The sequence below is a fragment of the Tinamus guttatus genome, unplaced genomic scaffold, assembly GCF_059628265.1.
Source record: "Tinamus guttatus ecotype Peru unplaced genomic scaffold, ASM5962826v1 Tinamus_guttatus_pri_ptg000309l, whole genome shotgun sequence".
In the NCBI taxonomy this organism is placed as follows: Eukaryota; Metazoa; Chordata; class Aves; order Tinamiformes; family Tinamidae; genus Tinamus; species Tinamus guttatus.
Genome location: NW_028288843.1, coordinates 41,572 through 60,997, shown reverse-complemented (window position 1 = coordinate 60,997; position 19,426 = coordinate 41,572). Strand labels below are relative to the sequence as shown.

General features: G+C 36.9%; 1 protein-coding gene across 1 annotated transcript in view; it reads left to right on the top strand.

Annotated features, from left to right (window-relative positions):
- NLN (neurolysin) overlaps positions 1 to 19,426 on the top strand; it is a 35,086-nt gene that overhangs the window by 3,669 nt on the left and 11,991 nt on the right. Inside the window, exons 2-7 of the mRNA XM_088528470.1 lie at positions 7,411 to 7,667; positions 10,078 to 10,226; positions 14,938 to 15,045; positions 16,312 to 16,414; positions 17,179 to 17,339; positions 18,727 to 18,862. Coding sequence (XP_088384596.1) covers positions 7,411 to 7,667; positions 10,078 to 10,226; positions 14,938 to 15,045; positions 16,312 to 16,414; positions 17,179 to 17,339; positions 18,727 to 18,862 — 914 coding nt within the window. The remainder of the gene's footprint in view (positions 1 to 7,410; positions 7,668 to 10,077; positions 10,227 to 14,937; positions 15,046 to 16,311; positions 16,415 to 17,178; positions 17,340 to 18,726; positions 18,863 to 19,426) is intronic.

The following is a 19,426-nucleotide window of genomic DNA, read 5'->3' as shown; positions in this document are numbered from 1 at the left end:
TGCCTCCTCCTAAGGGAGACGGTCAGACCAATTTCCAAATTACTTTTGTTTAAAGACTATGGGTGATGAAAAAAGGGAGAATTTTAACTACAGTGGAAGACTGCCTAGAGATTTGTGCCATATATGTCACACATATGTACAGGTTATGACCTAAAATCAATTACCTTGCTGTCGTTGGTGTTAATTCTGTTAGAGAAATCAGTAAACATTTGTTGCTAGATAAGATCATAAAAGTAGTGCTACTGGGATTAAATTAATCAATAGTTTTTAAATGCTATAACCTACGGCTTTTCTGACTACCTCAAACTGATTATAAGAACTAACACTGTGTCTATAATAGAAAATCCAATCAATGTAGAGCTTGCAGTGAACTGAGATGCAGGGAATTGACAAAATTATTGATTTAGTGCTAAAAGGTGCTATATTTTCTTTATTTGCTCAAATGCAGCTTCAGTGAAAAAGGGTTTTTAAAGGCAGTTGGAGAACTTTGAATTAGAGAGTACTAAACATGCTATTCTTTGCTTAAAAGGATAGTGAGAGCTGTCTGTGCCAAAGGCAGTCATGGCATAGAGCCAAGTACTTTGCTAAGGAAAACGGCCCAAAAATTCCAAGCATGTATGTGCTGTTCCAGACGCTGTTGAAAGCCAAACAGATGAAAGAGATGAGAGGTGAAGGATAATGAGGACTTCAAATGTGTTTGTCCAGCGGGAAGAAAATGACTGCTTCAGTTCTGGGGCTGTGGTCTCATTTCTCCAGCTCAACTGAATTAGTGCTGCCCTGTCATTACCTCCGAGTGATTTATCTTTATTTTGCTAGTTCTGTCTTGCACCCCTATGCTTTTTTTCTTTTTCTTTTTTTTTTCTTTTCCATATTATTCAGCCTTCTGCTAACTTTGAGGGGAAAAATAATAAAAGAAAAAAGTTATCTAAATAACACAGATCTTAGAATATGTATTTTCTAGCTTAAAATCCCGTCCTGAGAATGCAGTGCGTCTTATGCTGTATTAGACACTGCTGAGTACTCACTGTGTTTAACATCTGCAAAAAATCAAAAAATAAAAACTTGCTTAGCCAGTATTGAGCTTTACCAAACTATGCTTGCCTACTGTTATTTATGTATATTTGGTGGCACTTGAATCTTACTTTCAGGAAAATGCCAGCATATGGTATGTTATTCAAGCATGAAATGGTTGGTCCTGAGGCAACCTGTCAGGTTTCATATTGCTTTAATGGCCTTTTTTCAAGCAAGCCCACTAGGTGGAGTGAAAACATCAAAGTGTGTGAAGGTGCCTGGCAGGTACCCGCTGCCTGTCCTCTGTGTGCGTGATGCTTGCTGCCTTCCAGCATCTATTCCTGCTGCAGCACCCAAGACCTGCAAGTCTTTAGTAACTCAGATCTGCTATTTCAAAGCATAAAATGATTAAAAGGGTTGTCGTCTTGTTCACGCTCTGAAAGTTAACAGCTTTTGCAAAGCTCCATACAGTAAATTGCTATTTGAAAAATAAATTGCTTGTGTTCAGAAGGGCTTTCCCATCTATTCCTATTTATATAGGAGTGCCCCCTAACATGTGTATAAGGTACAGCTAAAGAAATGTCTTTGTATCTTTTTGCTTTCAGACTATTTAAACATAAGAAGATTCCAAAGTATTTTGGTGGTTTGTGTTTGAAAGAAGCTTTTACATTTTGATATATTTTCCAAAATAACAATGATCTTTTTGACTTCTGGAAGTACACAAAAAGCATAAGACTGAGTTTAAACAAAACACAATATGCATAAAGCTTGGAAGAATAAATATTCAGTGCTGAATCATCTGAGACTAGGCTTTTTTTCTTTCTATTTTAGTCTTCTGTCTTGGCTCCCACTTTACCACCAAAGCTGTTGTCTTAGGCCTTTTGTCTCAGCAGGGAATAGAGTTTTCTAGCATTTCTGTCTAATCCAATATACTTTGATTTTTGTATGGCTGTATGGAGCTGTCAGATTTATGAGCAAGTACCATAAACCTGGCTGTGCATGTTTTTTTCCAAAATCCATGTGTAAATAACATCTAAATTACTCTATAAAATCTTACTTGCCATTGTAAGTAATGCTGTTTGGGTGAAGATTAATTTGAGAACTAATAGAGCCATTAAAGCATCTTGGATGGAATTATGATTATTAATAGGTAATCAGTCTTGAATGAGATATCAGACTCGGCTAGGTTATGAAGTAAATAGCATTAGTAGGAGCATATTGTGAACATGTTTGTAGATATTTTTTTTTGCGTTTTCTAAAGCTATTATTGCTCTTTGCTGATTCTGCTTCATAGGCTGTGGGGCTTTCTCTTTATTTTCATAGTGGCCTATTAAAAAGGATTGTTGAGCACATTCCTGCCATGGAACAGTCTTTCAAAACAAAACCAGACCTATGTAAACATTTAAAAAAACTTAATGCATGAGTTAAAAATCAGCTGGTAAATTTAATTGCTTTGCTCATCTGCAATACCCTGTAGTGCTCTAGTAAAGTATTACAAAAGTCTCTCTCCTTTCTAAAGTCAAATTAAATTTATATTTTCCAGAAGCAACAAGTAATCAAATTAGAGATTTGTTGGCAAAATACATTGTCTGGCAAAAATGTAAAATCTCTCATGTATCTGAGTGCAATCTGTAATTTAGAAGCCTTGTTTTCTGCTTCAAAATCCTTTCGTAAAAGCTCAGCAGCTACTTTTCAATTATTATTCAACTTACTCTGCTTTTGGTAGAAATCCTCATTATTATTGCTTTTGGAGTGCCATAATTTTTTGCTTTTGGAACAACAGCTGTTCGAAAGCTCAAACAGAAGCTCCTGGGTTCTTCGCTCCCGACATCTCACTGCCAGATGGCACAGGCACCATGCGTAGTGTGTCCATCTCTGCCCTGTCATTCCATTGACGTTATTAGACTGCATAGGACTCATTAAAGAAAGGAAGGAAGAAAGGAAGAAAGGAAGGAAGAAAGGAAGAAAGGAAGAAAGGAAGAAAGGAAGGAAGAAAGGAAGGAAGAAAGGAAGGAAGAAAGGAAGGAAGAAAGGAAGGAAGAAAGGAAGGAAGAAAGGAAGGAAGAAAGGAAGGAAGAAAGGAAGGAAGAAAGGAAGGAAGAAAGAAAGGAAGAAAGAAAGGAAGAAAGAAAGGAAGAAAGAAAGGAAGAGCTGTCACTTTGAAGAAACTCCTACAGACATAGAACCTGGAAGGAGCAACTGGGAGTATCAAGTCTAGGCTTGTGCTACCTTAGGGAAAGTCATGAAGTTTTTATTTCTGTGGTGCTTGTTGGGCAACTGTTTGAGAGTCTCACTGCCCTGATTGTTGCAAATGTCTCTTTATTATGTTTTATTTATATATATTATATATATATATGTATAATATGTTTCTTTATTATGTATCATTATTTTGTTTTTAGCTTCAAAGTATTCCTGGCTGATTTATATTAATTTGTTCTCCTTTGAGTGTTGCCTGTTAGCATCAGTAGTTCTTTTAATTTCCTGGTGTTTAACCTTATGTAAACTTAAGAACAAGAGTCATCCTGAATCTCTAAAGACGTGGGTGCTGCTCTGGCTCTTTCCAAAGCGTGGTCCTGCAGATAGCTACTCTCCCGAGTGGTAGACAGGTACAGAAATGAGCAGCAGAGGGAGAACAGGGGAGAAGAGGAGCCTGTCACGCTGCTGGGGCCGATACTTCTGCTAATGCAGCAAGCATCTTGAGATACAGCAACAGTTGTGCTCTGCAAAAAACCTGAGTGTCGCCTCTGAAACGGTGTGAACCAGTCAGCTCATTAGACACAGGACAGTTTTACCCTGATTTGGTTGACTGCAGTATATATGTAACCTTAGTTATAGATTTTTTTTTTAATATTATTATTCTGTTTAATTTAAACTAAAACATCTTCAGATTGTTTGGCCCAAAGTAATGTCTGACTCTTCTATAATGTTGCTGCTATTTACCAAATGTGAGTCTAAAATAATAATCGCCTCCTATTGGTTCAGTTGCTGTGTGGTGGAGAGTGCTGTTGCTGTTGTACTCAGAAGTATCTGATTCCTTCTATTATTAATAGAATTTATTTTCCAGTTTATATCTGAGAAGTTAAAGTTTTCCTCAGTGTATGATTCACCACAATGTTTTTCTAAAAGCCAACACAAGCACAGGCCCAGAACAGTTTTGATAGTCATGTTATTTTACTTATGCTATCTTTTCTTGTTGTTTATACTCATCCTTTAATTTCGCATTTGGCTTTGTTTCTTTCTTTCTTTCCTGAATAAATCAGACAAAGTTTACCTAATTATTACCTAATTTACCTAATTATTAAGTACCACCACTTACTCAAGTGGTAGTTATAAGTATTGATGTTTTGTTGGGAACTCAAGGACCAGGATCTAATCCTAAAACCATATTAGAGGACGAAGCATGAGCAGATACCTGCTTTGCTATATATTATTAAGGTGAATGTCAGAGAGAAATATTAACATAGTATTACCAGTTTCAGTATAGTATGATACTTGAAATTTTGATAATTTATTTGTTTACAATTTTATGTAGATCAAGAATATGAAATATTAAACCAAGAGAGAAATGGTCAGGACTCTACCTCTGCATATATTTTTCCTTGCATGTTATTTCTCATTAATCTGCTGAGGGTTACTTTAGCACAAAGTATAATCTCATTGACTGGTAGCAATGTAACAACACATCTCTACGTGGTTACATATGGTGATTGTTTTCCTTGAAGTGTTACCCTGGGATTTTTGAGAGCAATTTGAATTGAGCAGAGATTCGATAGGTTACAAAGAGTACCATATCTTTCTCAGCTGCTACAACCCGTATTAATTTATATAAATAACTGATTCCTTGTGTCAGGAGGAGAAGACAGGCTATCAGCATTTCAGAAAGAGGCAGTATCTGTTCTGTGTCCATTTTTTGTCTTTAACGGATACAGACAACTACTTGCTTGCATGTATGGTGGTAGTTTGTGAAGCATCCCAGTTTGTTTGTATGTTCCTCAATGCAACTAGCCAACATATTAATAAAACCAGGTGACCCAGTCTTTTTACTTAAAGCCATCTCTAGAGCCATCTGGACCCTGCATTCAAGCTTTTGAAATCAATCCAATTTTAATTATTTTTTGGACTTGTTTAACAGGTTGGATTTAATATAGAGAGTAGGTGCTCTGACTATTTCAGTGTTTCTGATAACGGTTTGCTGGTCAGTGACCAAAGTTTTGCTCTGCACCTGCATTTCTAATGCACGTAGCACCAACCAGTTGAAGATAATGAATTATGGAGACTAGAAATTTGCCTTTTAGAAAGGGTAACTGCTCATATGCTGCACTGTAGCATAGCTGTTTCAGATTCTTGTTTTCCTGTGCTTCTGCTTCACTTATATGTGAAACCTTGGCATAGAGAGAAATTTTTTATTTTCACCTTAATTTTGCACATTTTGGCTCTCTGTGATATTGCCTGGGGCCTTGAATGTAGTCTTGAAGGAGGCTTCAGGTTGCATCAGGACAGTATTAACAATGTATAGAAGACTAGACAAAGCATATCTCAGAGAGAAGCAGCTCATGACTTAATGAAGCGCTGTCCTGTAACGAAGCTGTAGGGTAGTAATCAGTGGGGTTTGGGAAATGAAGGTGTTCTCCGAGTGCTCGTACCATATATATATGTGTGTTTTGCTGTTATGAAAACAGTTTCATTTGTCATAAACACCTAAATGGGATTCAGAGTTCCAGTGGAGAAGCTAATGGTAATATTAATGTCTGATCTACATTGGTATCAGGGAGAGATAGGAGTGGAAAGAATTTTTTTTATTCAGGCTTCATTTTCAAAGTTTGCAAATTGTCAATATGCTAGTCATTGGTGTTTCTGTATGCCTGCAGAAGGGAAAAGTAAACATATTGTCTGGATGGATATAGGAGCAATTGACATAGCTGTGGTAATGAGAAAAAAAACCCTCATAATTAAATGTAAATAGGAATGTTGTCTCTCAGTTACGACTTGCATAAAAATAATCTTGGCAAGGCTAATTCTAGAAAACGTCTCGTACAGAAGGAGTCTTAACAAAACCTCTTGCCTTCGAACAAAAGCTCTGCATGCAGCCCTTTCTAGACTGTTGGTATTTTCCTCTTGCCTTGTTCTTCCTTTAGGTCAAAATTGCTTCTCCTTTTATGTATGCTCCCTGCAGTGTATGCCAAAACTTATCTGAGCGTTTATGCACATACCAGATTGATTTTGCAAAAAAATTTATACAGCTACAGTGTCTAGTGCTAACAAAAATAGGTAATTAACATTAAATAGTGTTAAAGAAATGTCCTTCTTAATAGTAAGCTCTCTGTGCGTATTGTTAGTTATTTTCAGCTATTGTTACTTATTTTTAGCTAGCGTTGAAGATCTTGAGTTGCCATACTTTACCAACACATGCAGTTCTTTAAACTCATGCAGCTGAAATGGGGAGACAGGCAGTAAATATCTGCAGAGTTGTTCTTAGTAACTCAAAGGCTTAAAATCCCCCTGTTGCATTTCTGAAGCTGCGAGTTGATCTTTCTATGGTACTAAACAATATCAAGCAAATTGAGCTCCTCAAATGCAAACTCTTTGAATTATCGTAAAGCTATGTTCTCTGTCAGCCACTATTTTACATATCACTGAGGCATTTCTGTGTTCTCCAGATGAACATTTTGGCTATGTGGATTTCTCTTGGCCCGATTCGTCAACTGCCTGAATCTCTATCCTTCTCCTTCACACAACTAAGTTGAAATTTATCTGAGCAGATGGGGAGGTGGGGATGCCAGCATGTCCAAAGCCAGTATTTGCCTATCCTTGGTTTGGATTCATTCATCCAAAATATAATCTTTTTTTCAAATCCTGTTCTCTAATTTTTTCCATGCCCTGAGCTTCAGGACTGGTTTATTTTGTTATGTGTATTTTATATATGGAAGTCCAGAGGCTTTTACACAGTATGCAGTCATATCTGTCTTTATAGACTGAGAAATGGTAACTGTGTTCAAATGGGGTATGCAAATTGGAAGTAGAATTTACCAGTTGGATATACCAAGAATCTTAGGACCACCTTTTATTGGAATTGGAAATGGCCACAAATTAAGTTGATGAAACTTGCTTTACTTCTTCCCCAAGCAGGATCATCTTCTGATGATCCTGGGGGTGAAGGTACTTGTGAGTCTGCATTATTCTGGATATTCTTTTGATGCTGAAAATGGATTAACATGTGAGGGAGAAGGAGTTATGGAGGAGAAAAAGGAAGCAGCAAATATGAAGGTGGCTTTAAGAAGAACTATTATATTGCTTCTAAAAATATGCTTTAATTACTAAGTCTGTTGCCTGTTTTTAATTTATAATGAATTACCTTTGAACTAGAATCTCAACATGCAAAAATCGTTTTTTTACTTTCAGGGCTTTTGGGCCCCGACTCATATTGAGGATGACATTAGGAGCCGAAATTACTAGCCGACTCCAAGCCTCCTCTCATATCGCATCATGCCAAAACTTCTTGAGATGGGACCTGTCGCCAGAGCAAATCAGAACAAGAACGGAAGAACTGATCAGGAAGACAAAGCACGTGTATGACAGTGTTGGAATGCTTAGTACTGAGGATGTAACTCATGAAAATACTGTACAGGCTCTGGCAGATATAGAAGTGGAATATGCAGGTTAGTGTATCTTGTGTGTGATTATTTAATACGTTTGTCTACCCAAGAAGAAATACTGAGGAATGGTTGTTATGGCTTATGATTTTGATCCGTGCTGCTCTTGTATAACAAGTGTATAGGCCTCATAAGGGTCCTCCAGCCGCTGTCATTTTTCTGGGTGTCTCAACAGGATGTAATTTGTTCATAAGTGAAATTCTGCTACGTTACTGTGGAGGTAGAATTTAGGATTAGTAAAACTGTTTTGTTGATCTTTTTGACACATTTGGAGAGCTGCATTGAGTACCTGTTTTCTTTTTGCGTGTGAAGCTCTAGAGTTACATTTTATTTTCCAACTGTGTACAACCGCTAGGGGACAATGTGCAGCTGCATAGACTACAGTGTCTATAGTTGCATACAATACATTCAACTCTGGTAAGTGCGTTTCTTGAGACACTGTAGAATCCAACTGAAAGCAGCAAATCAGGGTGAATAATGGAAAGTTCAATAAATTCAAAATGGAGAAAAGATCTTGGATGAGTATGGAGGAATCTTTGTATGCTATTTTCTAAAAAGTGTTCTTTACCAGCTATTGTGTTTTGTCTTGCAAGTACTTGATAAAACTAGGGAAAGGAACTCATGTCTAGATTGTCCTGAATGAATGATTAGGACATGCTAGCATGTAAATGGAGTTTCATGGCTGAACACGTCATTCAGTTCACTTTTGTCCATTAGGTGATATAAAAACATGAAAATGTGACTGTGGTGCCTTTGTTTGGAGAAAAGCAAAACAAAACTTATCGTATTGCATGGCTCTCCTATCTTTAGCAAAATGTCAGGTTCTCTTAAACTTTTCAGAAATACACAGTGGCAACAGAAGTGCTGAAAGCAGGCTCCTTACCTTGGCTCCTAGTGCTGAGCCTTCACCTTGCAAAAAAGAGCAGCCTGCAGCACAAATGATTGTACTGTAATATTAGTCTATGGCATTCATGTTCCTTAGAATTACAGTTTAGGTACATCTAGTGTATTGACTGGAGTTGTCACTGGCAGGAAGACTGAACAATCTTCATCCAAGTGGTTTCTGTTTAGATTTGTTTTTAACTGTAGCGATGTATTTGGTGATTTGGAAGCTTTTTCACCGAAGTCAAAAAAAACTTCCCGCTTTAAATGGAAAAGAAAATCTCTTTGATTCAGGAAGTAGTGGCTATCAGCTTCTCAAGATTACATCTTCCAAGTGTGCTTTCTTCTCTACATGCCATTGCAATAGTAGGTCATATCTAATCTTTTAATACTAATCTTCAAAGCTGTATGTCAAATTAACATTACTTAACTCTAAAACACCCCATGGTATATGATTAGGATGTATTACCACAATAGTGGACTTCCATTAGAACCTCAAATTTAAGTCCTGTGTGACCTTTCACATGCGCGTGAAAGTGCTACCCAAGTAAATGGGATTCATTATCAGAAAAGACAGAGATGACAACAGACCTTACATTTTACTTGAAAGCTGCCAAAACTCACTGCATCATTTTGAACCGTCTTGGCTTGATGACAGGAAGAAAAAAAGAAATTTCTTGCAGACTCTTGTGAGAAATCTGAGAATATATCCGTTTTTGATTTTAAAAAAATAGACATAGATTCCCTAAAATTACAATGCTTTACAATTTCATTTTAGGATTACTCGTTTTTTTGTTTCTCTTTTGTGGGGGGTGGGGGGAAACAGGAGAAGTATAATTGGCTTGAAGTAAGTTAATTTAACTCATCCTAGGAATTCATTTCTATTTTAGCTTTTCAATTCACTATTATAAAGATGTAATATACTTCTGTAAAGTAAGAATTCATCTAATCTCAAAAGTGCACTTGAAAATGATCATCTGACTCAGCTTCTGACCTCTAGAAGCTCAAAATATAGAGACAGCACCCTTTGCCTTATTGCTTCGCCTGAAATAAGGAAAGGGGGCTTTGAGATTTGTGTCATGGCAGGACAGATGGGCATGTTGGAAAGATTCAGAGCTTAAATCTTAAAGCTTAAAAACTGAAAAGGAAGCATCTGTGTCAACTATGAAACAACATCAGTCTGCTTACAAATGGTTCATCTTTCAAAAACTATAGATTGTGTTTACATACGTTTCAGCTGACTTCTCCTAGAAGTATTGGAAGGGTGAGACAGTTAGATGCCTGTAATGAATAATTGCTGTAAAATACTAGTTTGTTGTAATGGATGCAGTTTTATCCCTTTACCTGTTTGTTTCTGCCTTAGCTTTAATCACTTCATTAGCTTCAGGTCTGACCTGAATCTTCAGGTTGCTTTGGGTGCCTGTTTTTATGATTTCTGTTAGTATCAGAAAGAGGGGGTGTTATTAGAACAGTTCATTTGTTTGTAAATACAGCTCCCTTATCCTTAAAGTATTGTTGCTTTTTATTTAAACAGTGGAAAGAAGCATATTGGATTTTCCACAGCATGTCTCACCTGACAAAGAAGTGCGCTTAGCAAGCACAGAAGCTGATAAAAAGCTTTCTAATTTTGATGTGGAGATGAGCATGAGAGAAGATGTTTTCCAGAAGATTGTTTATTTGCAGGTAAATCACAATGACATCACAGTGAGTACTTGTGGAAATGTAGATAAAATTCCAACAGTAAAAAAATATTTAGGTTGGTATATGCTATGTTTTTCAAAACACCCATCAGTGTTTGCTTCACCAGTTCCTGTGCCAGTCAAATGCTCCTTGTGGGACGCAGTAACCCAGGCTGGGGCTGCAGTTCCTCCAAAACCTAAGCTGCTCTAGCCTGGTGTTCCCACTGCTTGCCTCCCATCTCTAGGCTTGTGCTTCCTTCTCCATTGCAAAAGCTTTGACATTTGTCTAATCTTCCAGTGAGCTGGTTCAGGAAACTAGACCAGCAGAAGGAAACCCAGCAGGAAAAATCAAGCGAATTGTTTTCTGCTGGCTAAGCTTCCTGAACTGGTTTGCCCAGAGCCTCACCAAGTGAGGAAGGAAAAAAAGGGGACAATATAGCAGTCCCTAATTTAGATTGGATTCTGCTGCAATGGAATTTGAATTGAAGGTTGTGCTTTATCTCTGAAGTTGTTGAGAAACAATTTAAATTTTAAAAGTGATTGTTAATAATAATTATGCACTAATCTGAGCACTCATCAACTTAAGCAGCTAAGAAAGTAGTAACACTTTTTTCTGTAGGATGGCAGGTGTGAAATTGCCAACAATGCAAGACTCAGCGAGTCTTGAGTCCAAATCACAATATGAAGTTCTTCCCTAATTCATCTTCTCCTGTTAGAAATTCCTAGCTGAAAAGTCGGGTGCCAGGAGCGGATGCGGGGGAAAACTATACAAAAAAAATATTCTGTTCTGTAGAGGGAGAAGTTTAAAGGCAATGAAGAGAATGAAGCCCCTCACACTCTGAGCTTATTTATAATAGAGGTAATCCTGTACATGGTGGCTGAATCTCCTGCCTCTCAGAGACATCTTGGATGTTTTTGATCCCTTGATTCAGGACTAACCTCTAAAAGTTGTTAACTGATTCTAGAATTCTACTTGCTTTAAGAACAGTTCATGCTGGAACACTTTTATATTCATTTTAAAAATGTGGAAGTGTGTTTTCTTTCCCCAAGATGTTGAGGGAAAAAGTGCCACTTAGATTTGTTATAGAATACTTTCCAGATGTTATTCTTAAGGAAACTTTTACTTTGGGGCCTGATGTTTTGACTAAAGGAGAATTTGGTTGTGAAGCTATTCTGTTAGTTTTTCTTCCTAACATCTGCACATGTTGGCTAGCAGAGGCTTGTTTTAAGAATGTTACCAATCTTCTCCACCCACACGCCCTCAGGAAACTCAGCCTGATGTAAACAGCTGCTGTGGTTTTTCTTCCTGATATTCTAAATAGATTTCTTTTCTTACTCTACCTCAAGATTTCTTCATGGAATGGGGTAGAATAGTTGTTCAAAAGCAAATATTTAAAATTCTTAGCCATGACCGTATAAAAATTTTGTGAAGTTCCAAAATTTCATGCTAGCTCTTCTGTTGTTCATCCAGAGAACAGTGAATGGTGTCAAGCATCCTGAATAAACGCAAGATGACTGCAGAGCACACTTAGTTCCTCTGCCTCTGAGTGCTTATACAGCTAAAAAAAGTCCTTGAAGCCTGGCGAGTCCTCCGGACTGTGGCTGGCCTTGCAGTAAGCATGTTTGTGATGGAGATAAGTGTCCCAGAGGCTAAGGTTAAGTCCAGAAGCTACTTGATATGGCTGCCTTGTAAAGTACATGTGGAGAGGCGTAGGAATCAAAAGGATGATGACAAACACTGATCTGCTTTTCTCCTCCTTTCTTCCCGGAGAACCTTTGTCTTTCTTAGCTCTGGAAGGAGCCATTGTTCACTGGCCATAAGGGCTTACAAGTATTTGTGAATTATTTCTCCCAGCTAAAGTCTCTACTGGATTCAGGCCCAAGAGATTTTCAGGAGTGTGACAGTTACATTTCAAAGTGTCTGAGGAGTCTGGGGAATCCCTCACAAGACCTCAGTAACTCAGGCTTTTCACAATTCTCTGTCCTTACTTGTTACTTCAATGGAAGAACAGCTTCTTTAGAGATCAGATGACTTGCATTTTTTGAGACCCTTTCTATTTCTGAGCCTTGCAGTTAGCAAGGCTAACAGCACAGTAAAAGACAGCACAATAAAAATGTTAATGCAATGACAATATCTACATTTTTCACTTCTGTGGTGGTGAAGCCATGCTTCCTTTCTTACTGATCTTAGCTCCCCTCCCTCCCCGCCCCTGGAAAAAAAAAATGGAATTGTGGAAAATGATACATCACAATTCTAATTTATTTCAAATACTGTTTTACACAATATCACAGCATTTCTTGAAAATCCTAGATGCAGTGCTTGGTGGCATATGAATTTTATCAAGCTGCAGAATATCAGGGAGTATTTATTGCCAGAAGCAGAACAGGAAGTCTGAGGGTCACAGGGAACAGATGATTACGTTTCTATTATTTCTTTGTGTTGTGAAGTATTCTGTCTGGCTTATCTTAGGCATTTATCACACGTGAGGGTTGAAAATCGGGTATTTGACTTGGAGAGGAGAAAGGTTCCTCCCAAAAGGAAGGATCTATCTTTTTAACATCTTCTTATGGAAATGAAACAGCAGAGGCCCAGTGCAGCAAAAAAACAATGTAGCCATGGTGAAGGGTGCGCCATGTAACCACACTACTTGGTCTTGAATCAATGACTTCGACTGTGTGGTGACCTGCGCTAGTTAGGTCATCGAACTTTAAAAATAATCTTTAAAAAATATCTATTAGTAGATAATATAATAGTCAAATGATGAAGAATACTTTTTGTTTTTACTGTTATCTGCAAACTAAGTTAAATCTGCGTTATGCTTTAGAAAAGTTATTTTGTCACAAAGTGCAGTGATTCTAGTCAATACTTTTTCTAGTTGGACTTAAACATTCTCATATATAGACTGCTGGCATATGCATAGGTGTGTTGTGCACAACTGACCTCATACTTAGCGATTTTGACCTTTTGTATGTTGAGCAGGAGTGAAGATTTGGGGTTGTTGTCTCTAGTGTGAATTTCCCAGAGTATCTTCACAGTAATGGGAGATATTGCCACTGAAGAACAGTGCTGAAGAATAGGACACCACCAGTGGTTATGGTCACAGAAATACTGTTTAAAACAGGGAGGACCTGTTTTTCCTTGTTCTCCACCAAGTTGTGTTAGCCCCTGAGCAGTTTTCTTCTGCCTGTTGCAGTTGACCAGTGAGGTTTTGAGAGAGCAAGTTGATCCCTGTGTGATTATTTAGTCCCTTGTATGTTGAGCTTTGCTTTTTGGTAATTGCAGTCCCACTGAGTCTCTACTATGCTTCTTGTCAGTAGATACTTCTGTCTCCCAGCCTGCAGAATGGTAATGTATCAGTTTTCATCAAAAAAGGAGGTGGTAAGAAGCCACTTTAGTATTAACTATGCATTAAGTGCACATTTAATTATTTTTCTTTCTGAGAAAAAAGTAGGGTAAATTTTTCATCATTGTTGTCATTTTGCTTCTGTGCTCACTGAGTCTGAGTCTGCTTTGGCTGGACATTACATCAGACTTTGTTGTAAATTATGGAAAATCTGTGTGCTCGCCTTCAGTCTGTTGTCAGGACCTTTGTTGCTCTTCACTAATAGATTTTATCACACCAGTCAGTGTGCTGGTCATTCAGGTTTTACTGTTGTTTAAATTCTTTTTAAATCATTTTTTTAAGCTCAGAGTTTTTTCTCCTATTTTTAAATCAGTGAAATACCTGCTTTTTAGCTTCTCCAGGGCTACTGCTGGATTCTAGCTAGTTATCCTTTCTGTTTGAGAGAGAGGTAATATGCACTGACAGGTCATTAGTTGACAGTTGTGTAACTTTCATAAAATTTGCATGTTTCAACATCCTTACTTTATAGGGGTGCCAGTCAAGAATTAACTGTAGGTAGGCAAGCTGACGAGAGGGTTGTTAAGACAAGTCAGAGCTGATTCTAACATCTTTCAACCTTTAAGGTGAACTTTAATAAAATATGTCTCTTTTTTTTTTTTTTTTTTTTTTTTTTTTTTACCAAGTACTATGATTTATGCCTTTTGAAATGTTCACTTTATGATGGTGGAAAAGGAAGTTAAAATGTTTAGAGTATTATTTTCAACTTAACAAAAGAAGAGTAAGTTTCTGTATTGGTCTAGTCAGTCTGAATGGGTATTTCTTTAGAAGTTAGACTCTAACAGGATTATTTTAGTGGTCTGTTCTCTGTAGCCTTTTGTCTTTTATTGACAGGTGCTTTGGAGAATGATCATTCAAGCATCTTCCTAATGACAAAACCAGCCATAGCCATGCCACTAATTTGTTGGCACTGGTTTGTTGTTGAAAGAGGAGAATTTATATGCTAGAATTTTATCCCATCTTACTTGCACTTACTTCTGCAAGCTAATGTTGTTGTAAGAAAGCCACAGAAAGAGCTTTAAGTGCACTGCACAAGGGTTATTGAGGACTTGTCATTATGACAGTATGTAAGTGCTTCTGTTCTCGTTTCTGACACTGATATTGAGTAAAAGAAAATTGCTTTAAAAATTCCTATATCAATAAAAGAATACTATTGTATAGGATAACTAGTGGATTTTTTTGGAAAAAAATATACATCCAGGGTGCTTTGTTATTTCTATAGTGTTCTTCTAAAGAACAGGCCTGTTCAGACCCTTATTTTGTTTCTTATACCATGAAAAAAAAAAACCTCATTATCCTCTAATGTTATTTCAGCAAACCTGCAATCTAGAAAATGTAAAGCCTGAAACAAAAAGGTATCTAGAGAAATCGGTTCAAGTGGGAAAAAGGAATGGACTGCATCTTCCTAAAGAAGTGCAGAATGTAAGTATGATTTCTTATATTGTAAAGCAAAATGAAAAAAAAATATTTAGAGGGTGAAATGATGGATGTGTAGCTGAACTAGTAAGCATATTAGTGCTGAAGTTGCTTAAAGTGCCAAAGTTTCTCTGGAGCTTGTCAAATTACTGCTCTGATCTGAACTGTCTGTTCTTAGTCCCAGATCCATGCTCTAAACTTCAGTCATTTAAAGGTTTTAAAATTAGTAAGATTCCCCCAGTACTCAGTGGATCGAGAATGTATCACCGCTCAGGTTTCTTTTAATCTGGAAGAGTATCTGAAAGAAGTTTGCTGTATCTTCTGATCTGAGAAGAAGTCTAATTTACTGGATTCCTTGGATTCCTGACCAAGTGGCCTCTTAACCAAAAGGCCTTGCAAAAATGTTAACTGTGAGTCCAAGCTTCCAAGTGCATAGGTAATTATTGTTACAACGACACAGTTATATTAATTTCCAATCTTAGCCACTGTTGTAAAGGTAGTCCAAAATTTTAAAAGATGCTAGTGATTTTACCATCTTTATTACATGCGCTTGTGTTAAGTGTTAGTTATATGTTCTAGGTGTGATAAGCTTATAAGCTCTTAGTTTTAAGCTCTAGGTGCTTGAGCAGGGTGTTTGAACTAGATAATCTCTAGAGGTCCCTTCCAACCTCAAGCGTTCTGTGATTTTGAATAACAAATGTGAGGTAGCTTCGAGGAAGCTCAGGCAACACTGAGAATCTTGGCCCTGTGAAGGGAATAATTCTTCAAGAGTATAAAAGTCCTTGTCACTTAAAAATCATGAAGTAGCATTTTCAGCATTTCAGATGCTGAAGTAATTCTCCTGAATTTCTGACTTGCTATGTAACAATCTGGAATTAGGTTAGATTTAGTTTAGATTTTTTGCATGCTTTTTGTTCATTTAATCCCCTTTGATTTTAGTGTATATTTTTATATTTAAAATTAGACTTTTCAAATATGAGAAGTTAGATAAATGAAGGCACATAATACTGTTCACATAAGTTCTTTACATGGTTAGTACCCTCTGAATTGAATTTTTTAAATGTTTTGAATGCTATTGGAAGGATAGCTTTTCTTGCTTTCAATGGCAACAATGTTGCTAAGATCCCCAAGAAAATAAAAAGGTAAAATAAGCCTGAGAGTACTTTGCTGGAAAAAAAAAAAAAAAAAAAAGTGCTGTTCTTGTGAATGTTAGTAATTGTCAAGCATTCAGTGTTTCTTTTTCGACTAACTTTCGGTTTGTATTTGATCTAGGAAATAAAGACAATGAAGAAAAGGTTGAGTGAACTGTGTATAGATTTTAACAAAAACCTGAATGAGGAAAACACATTTCTTTTATTTTCTAAGCAAGAACTTGGTGAGTAGTATCCAGTTTTTCGTTTCTTTATCTTGTATTTCTTTATCACTTGTATTTGAGTAATCTTTTTGTTTGTTTGTTTTCTTTTGGCCCACTGAGTGATGGTTAGACAAAATGGAATCCTGGTGGCATTCCAATCTTCCCCATTTCCTTGTTAATCCTTCCCCAAAGTTAGTTTAGAATTAGCCTTTGTAGAGTTAAGTTCTTCACAGACTACTGCACTGCTTGCCTTGCATAAATTGAGTGCATCTGACCTGTTTTTTTTTTTTTAATAACTCTTTTCTACATCTTTTCATCCATTCTCTGCCATCAGCCAACCTAGTGTCTATTATGTTCATTACAATTACCTGGAAAATTGTCCTACCAGATAGTTAAGCCGCTTCAATCTTTTAAAGGGGCTTTAAAGATGTCATTTGATAGGGGAATTAGGGATTCATTATCTGGAAGGTACGGTATAAGATGTTATTTAATAATGCTGGAAAAAATATTTTAAAACTCCTATTAATTTTAATCTAGCCCCACATTTATCTCTCTCTTGCTCACAAGTAAATGTTACATGCAATTTTCATTCTCCTTGGTTTCAATTTGAAAAAAAAATAATTGGCAAGTGCCTGGGAAAAGAAGAGTTGTTTTTCAGTGGAAACTCCTGATGTTAAATTGATGTTAAATTGTTAAATTGTAGCAAAACAAATGCAATAATCTCCCAAAACGAGACAGGGGTAGATAATTATGGTGAACATTGTTTATTAATTTGTGTTCCACAGAAGGCCTTCCTGATGACTTTATTAAGAGTTTAGAGAAGACTGTGGAAGGCAAGTATAAAATTACTTTGAAGTATCCCCACTATTTTCCTGTCATGAAGAAGTGCTGCATTTCAGAAACCCGGAGAAAACTGGAATCTGCCTTTAACACCAGATGCAAAGAGGTACATCAGATATTGACTGTTCTGCTATAGGTAATGACAGAATTGAAAGACAAAGAAAGCCCTTCAAGTGTTAGATTTGAGCTCTATGTATTGGTTAGCATTAATGAATCGAAACCTGTCATTGCAGACCTCAGGATTTCCTTGTTCTGGTTTATTCTTATCGATAGGGAGTTTAGAAGAGGATGAGCTGCATGAATGTGCAAAAGTCTGAGCCATGCTGTAACAGAAGTAGGATATTGCTCTACTGCCAAATTTCCCTGCTGTCTGTTCTGCTTTTTGGCACTTTGCTCCCAGAGGAGGCTTTCTTAATGTAGCTTCTGAAGTGGTACTCTTCAGAATGAAAGAAGTTATTTGAGCACATATTTTAATAATAAAATGCAGGTGAAATGTGAAACAAATACTTTTTTAAAAAAGAAACAAAGTCACTTAACTTTCTGGAAAATAGCTGGAAGCATGTCTTAAAAAGAGGAGAAACCATTTCACAAATAACTTATTTGAAATTGATGAGAGCAGACACCTAGGTAGCTACAAAAATAATGAAAAGAGTGGAAGGCTGGAAGTGGCCTTGTAGCAATTGTACCAACCATTCTTTAGAGAAGGGCGGCAGAGCTGAGCTTTTGTGCCTGGAGTGCTGGGAAATGTGGCGAGCACAGGGTGAGATAACATAGCACCAACAGCTGAACATTTAAAGGCTTATGCTCTTCAAGGTGTTGGACCATCTTCAAACCTAGAATTCTACACACACCTTGTAAAAAGGTTTTCCCAGTGAAATTGTGCTTTTCCAGAAATGCAGAATAACCCAACTATATTTTCAGCTTCTTGGGGATCCTTCTCTTCAGTTAGACAAGGACCTGTTTTTTTCGTGTGTTTCAGATGAATGTTATCCCTCACTCTGACTGCTGTTGTCAGAATAAACAAAATAAGAAAACTTGCAAACAAGCTTTGTATGTTGTCCCAGCAGTCTATCTTCAGCATTAGTCTTTGTTTTCGGCAGGAACTAGGAATTTGAACCTACTCTAAGTTGCATCCCCATTTTCTTTAACATGTTTAAAATATTAGTAAAGGAAATCAACTCTTTGCAACACTCTAATGTCTGTTATCATAAAAGGTAATGGTGTATCTTTTAATTTAATTGAAATACATTTATTATAATAGGGAAAGTAATGACCCAGACAGATTAGAAAATTAGATATTTAGCTGTCTGTCATCAAATGCTGCAACAAAAAATTGCAAGAATCAAGATAAAGTTATGTTTTTATATGTATGTCTTAACATGTTTCATTTAAAATATTTGATGTTCCTTGATTACAAATGTTATTCGGATAACTGTTTTCGTAATGTGCATTGGCTGCTTTCAATTCACAAAATTGCCTTTTTTCTGTTTCAGGAAAACACAAAAATTCTTGCACAGTTGCTTCCACTAAGGGCAAAAATAGCAGAGCTTCTTGGATATAATACTCATGCCAACTTTGTCCTGGAATTGAACACTGCAAAGAGCACAGATAATGTAACAACCTTCTTAGGTTTGTTTTTATTTATAAATAATACTTTTATATTTAGAGTGGCACTATGACTTCTCAGCCAAGTCTAATTAAAATACATAATTGGGTCACAGCATGCATCGTGTTCAGATAGAAAGGAGCTCTCTGTTGCCTCTGCTATGGCATATTGAAAATAACCCCTTTGGGAAAGCCAGTACAGATAAACTGCTATGTCTTTCTCTGCCCTGTAATGCTGTTATCCTAATTTAGAACCAGAAGACCGTGTGTGGCATAGGGATACATTGTCAGTTCAGGAGGCTGTATCGTGCTCACAGCTTTTTATTCCCTCAAGTTGGCTGCAGGTTTTTTGTGTCTGCAGCCTTAGCATCTTCCTATACACAGACAGCACTGCATTAGGTATAATAAAAGATGCAAGTCTACTTGGAGAGAAAGGATAATTCTTCTGTCATAAAAGGTTTTAGAGGAGCAGCTTATAACTCATTAAGGCCTAGAGTGCCCTTTTCAGTAATCTGCTTCTGTATTTGCCTTTTTGTGCAAATGTTTTCTGTTCTGGTTATAACAACACTTTTGTTAAAGGTACAAAGG